This window comes from Bison bison, unplaced genomic scaffold (genome assembly GCF_000754665.1).
Source record: "Bison bison bison isolate TAMUID 2011002044 unplaced genomic scaffold, Bison_UMD1.0 scf7180017864307, whole genome shotgun sequence".
NCBI lineage: Eukaryota > Metazoa > Chordata > Mammalia > Artiodactyla > Bovidae > Bison > Bison bison.
The window spans coordinates 62,465-65,821 of record NW_011494879.1 but is presented as its reverse complement, the minus strand read 5'-3'; the positions used below and the strand labels follow the sequence as shown (position 1 = coordinate 65,821).

The 3,357-nt window shown below is 51.7% G+C and overlaps 1 protein-coding gene across 1 annotated transcript in view; it reads left to right on the top strand.

Moving 5' to 3' along the window:
• Positions 1-3,357, top strand: part of PTGS1 (prostaglandin-endoperoxide synthase 1 (prostaglandin G/H synthase and cyclooxygenase)) — a gene marked incomplete at its 5' end in the record, with an annotated part of 25,902 nt that overhangs the window by 11,941 nt on the left and 10,604 nt on the right. Inside the window, 2 exons of the mRNA XM_010852101.1 lie at positions 528-774; positions 3,121-3,357. The exon at positions 3,121-3,357 is cut by the window's right edge and continues 1 nt beyond it. Of these exons, the coding sequence (XP_010850403.1) occupies positions 528-774; positions 3,121-3,357 (484 nt within the window). The remainder of the gene's footprint in view (positions 1-527; positions 775-3,120) is intronic.

Here is a 3,357-nt window from a genome sequence, read left to right as displayed (position 1 = left end):
TAAGCCAGGATGTGATTCTAGATTTGGATGTTTTAAAGCAAGGGTCCCCTACCTTTTTGGTACCAGGGGCCAGTTTCAGGGAAGACTATTTTCCCATGGACCGGTGGGAGAAGGGATGGTTTCAGGATGATTTGAGCACCTTATATTTGCTCTACATTTTATTTCTATTATTATTACATCAGCTCCACCTCAGCTCATCAGGCATTAGATCGTGGAGGTTGGGGACCCCTCTTTTAAAGCACTGCTCTGGCTGCAGAGCTGAGAACGTCTAGAGGATAGAGTCACTTACAAGGGGAGTCAGGGTGGAAGATGAGGGTGGCTTGGAAGAGTGTGGTGGCCATGGGGAGAGAGAAAGGGACTCATGTTAGGAGAGCTTTAGGAGATAGAATCCACAAGCCTTGGTTAGGAAGGCCGGACAGCTGCCCTGCGTGTTACGGGCAGCTGTCAGTAGGAGTGGGCGGATGTCAGCGGTGCAGGTGCTGGTGCCCCGCCCCCTCCCCAGGTTACCAGGTGACTCCATCCCGCAGATGCTCAATGGAGAGGTGTACCCGCCGTCGGTGGAAGAGGCTCCCGTGCTGATGCACTACCCCCGGGGCATCCCGCCCCAGAGCCAGATGGCCGTGGGCCAGGAGGTGTTTGGGCTGCTTCCTGGGCTCATGCTCTACGCCACGATATGGCTGCGTGAGCACAACCGCGTGTGTGACCTGCTGAAGGCTGAGCACCCGACCTGGGGTGACGAGCAGCTCTTCCAGACGGCCCGCCTCATCCTCATCGGTGAGGCCTCCCACCAGCCCTGCCCTGGAAAGTCACCCCCTCTGTCCTGAGAAGTGGGAAGTGGAGGTTTTGGGCACAGTGAGATTAGAATCCTGAGCAGGACCCTTCCCCTAGGTGAGCCTCACTTTCCAAATCTGTACAATGGGAATAATGATGCTTTTTTTTTTTTTGGCCACAGGGTGTGGCAGGTGGGATCTTAGTTTCCAGACCAGGGATTGAACCCACATCCCCTGCATTGGAAGGCAGAATCTTAACCACTGAGCTGCTGGGGGTCCTGGGAATTATAATGATTTTAAGGATTAGTTGATATGATGGATGGGAAAGTACTAGGCACATAACAGGCCTTCAGAAAATGGGGTGCTGTGATAGCTGATTATTCAGTGGGTGGCTGGCAACAAATCTGATCAGCCACCCTAAGTCTCAGTTTCCCCATTGTACTGCGTCCAGGAGCACTAGAGGGCATCCTCAGCAAGCACAGGTCAAACCCCAGCTTGCCTAGGCTTCAGAATCCTTGGGTTTCCTGCCCTGCACGCATCTGCCTTCCTGAAGGTTGGCAGCTTCTTGGTGACTCAGGGACAAGATATTTTTGTGTCCCCTACGGGGGCGAGTCTGTAGCCTAAAATGTCAGATGGTTTCCTGCCTGGGAACTTGGCCCCCAACACTCCTGTCCAGACCATATTCACTCTGAGTCACCAGTGAGCCCTTCCCTCTGCCTCTGGGCATCTCTGGGCATGGCTGTTCCCAATTTTAGTACCCGAGTCAATGGAGCCTGGAAGAGCCACGCATCAGGCATAGGAATGACCTAAAGAACGAGAAGGGGCTGGCTCAGAAGTCCCAGGATTGCAGAGACTTTGACCAGAGAGGGCAAGTCTGTGTCTGCAGGCTGCCCAGCACACCAACTGGTGATGAAGCTGTGGCCAAAGGCAGGACACCGAAGGTAGGGCACCTCTAGTGCTTCATTCAACCCTCCCCAACAGCCTTATGACTCGGCTGTGATTATCCTTGTTATGAAAGTTAGGATGCAGAGAGGGTAGGTGAATTCTCCAAGGCCTTTCAGCGGAAAGAGACTTGAACCAGATCTGGTTGCCACCAGACTTCATGCAGTTTCTACCATGTCATGCAGGGAGTACTTTCCTGTGTGGGGAGGGGGTGCGAGCCTTAGTCTGATCTTTTGTGACATGTGAGTTTGGGGAGGGGATTCCTACTTCTACATGTGTGGACCCTCCCTATTATGCCAGGCTCTGTGCCAAGCAGTACAGATGTGCTCATTGTCTACTCCTCCTAGTGACCCTGTGAATATTATTATACTGATGTCATAATTTTTTTTAATTTCCTTTGTGAATATGTTTTACTTATTTTCTTATTTATTTATTTTTTGGCTGCATCATGCAGCATGTGGGAATCTTAGTTCTACCCCCGGTGCCCCACCACCCCACCAGCAATCAAACTTGCTCCCCCTGCAGGGGAAGCATGGAGTCTTAACCCACTGGCCTGCCAAGGAAGTCCCTATACTGATGTAATTATAATACTCATTTTACAGATAAGGAATTTAGAGTAAGTCACGCAGCTCCAGCCCAGGTGGCTGGAAGTGGTGATGTCAAGATTTAGACCCGAGTCTGCTGCTTGCAATTCCAATGGCTCCAGCTCAGTTTGCTAAAAGTCAATTTCTCTAGTGGCTCATTGGCCAAAATGTGTTTCTTTTAATAGCTAGTTCACCAGTTTTCATTTTGCTATGGAAGATTTGTTTTGTGTCTTCCCTGGCTCTTTGCTCTGAGCTGGTTCCTGAGAGGGCAGAGGAAAATTACTTGTAAGAATTCGATACATAAGCAGATACGGGGGTTATATTCGGGATGAGATTCACTTAGGTCTGTTGTGTCCCTTGTTTGTTGCTGTAGCTCTTAGAATGGTCTCTTGGGAGCTCCCATCACCCTCCCCTCCTCAGGCCCGCTGAGATTCCCTCACTAAGTTAATCTCCACCCGCCCATCTTTTGTGGCCTCACTAAGCCTCTTTTAATGGGATGGTGGCCACCACAGGCCACAAAACCCATTCTCAGATACTTCCTCTCCAGGTCATGCTCAGCCAGGCTGTGACCTGCCCATGGAACATGGGACTAGCAGGTGGCTCCTGTCTTGGGACAGGCTCCTGTCTTATCCAGCCTGAGAGGGAAGGTTCCATTTTCACAACCAGTGACAAAAAGACAAAGTGAAAGTGGCCCAACAAAGTCAAATAACCTTAACAACGAGAAAGAAGTCAAACCAAGCCCTTGGCATGAACCAGCCCGCTCCCCAAGCCCGATAGCTAACTCCCTGCGCTCTGCTGACCCCGTGCCCCATCCTTCACCCCAGGGGAGACCATCAAGATTGTGATAGAGGAGTATGTGCAGCAGCTGAGCGGCTACTTCCTGCAGCTCAAGTTCGACCCAGAGCTGCTGTTCGGGGCCCAATTCCAGTACCGCAACCGCATCGCCATGGAGTTCAACCAGCTCTACCACTGGCACCCGCTCATGCCCGACTCCTTCCGGGTGGGCCCCCAGGACTACAGCTACGAGCAGTTTCTGTTCAACACCTCCATGCTGGTGGACT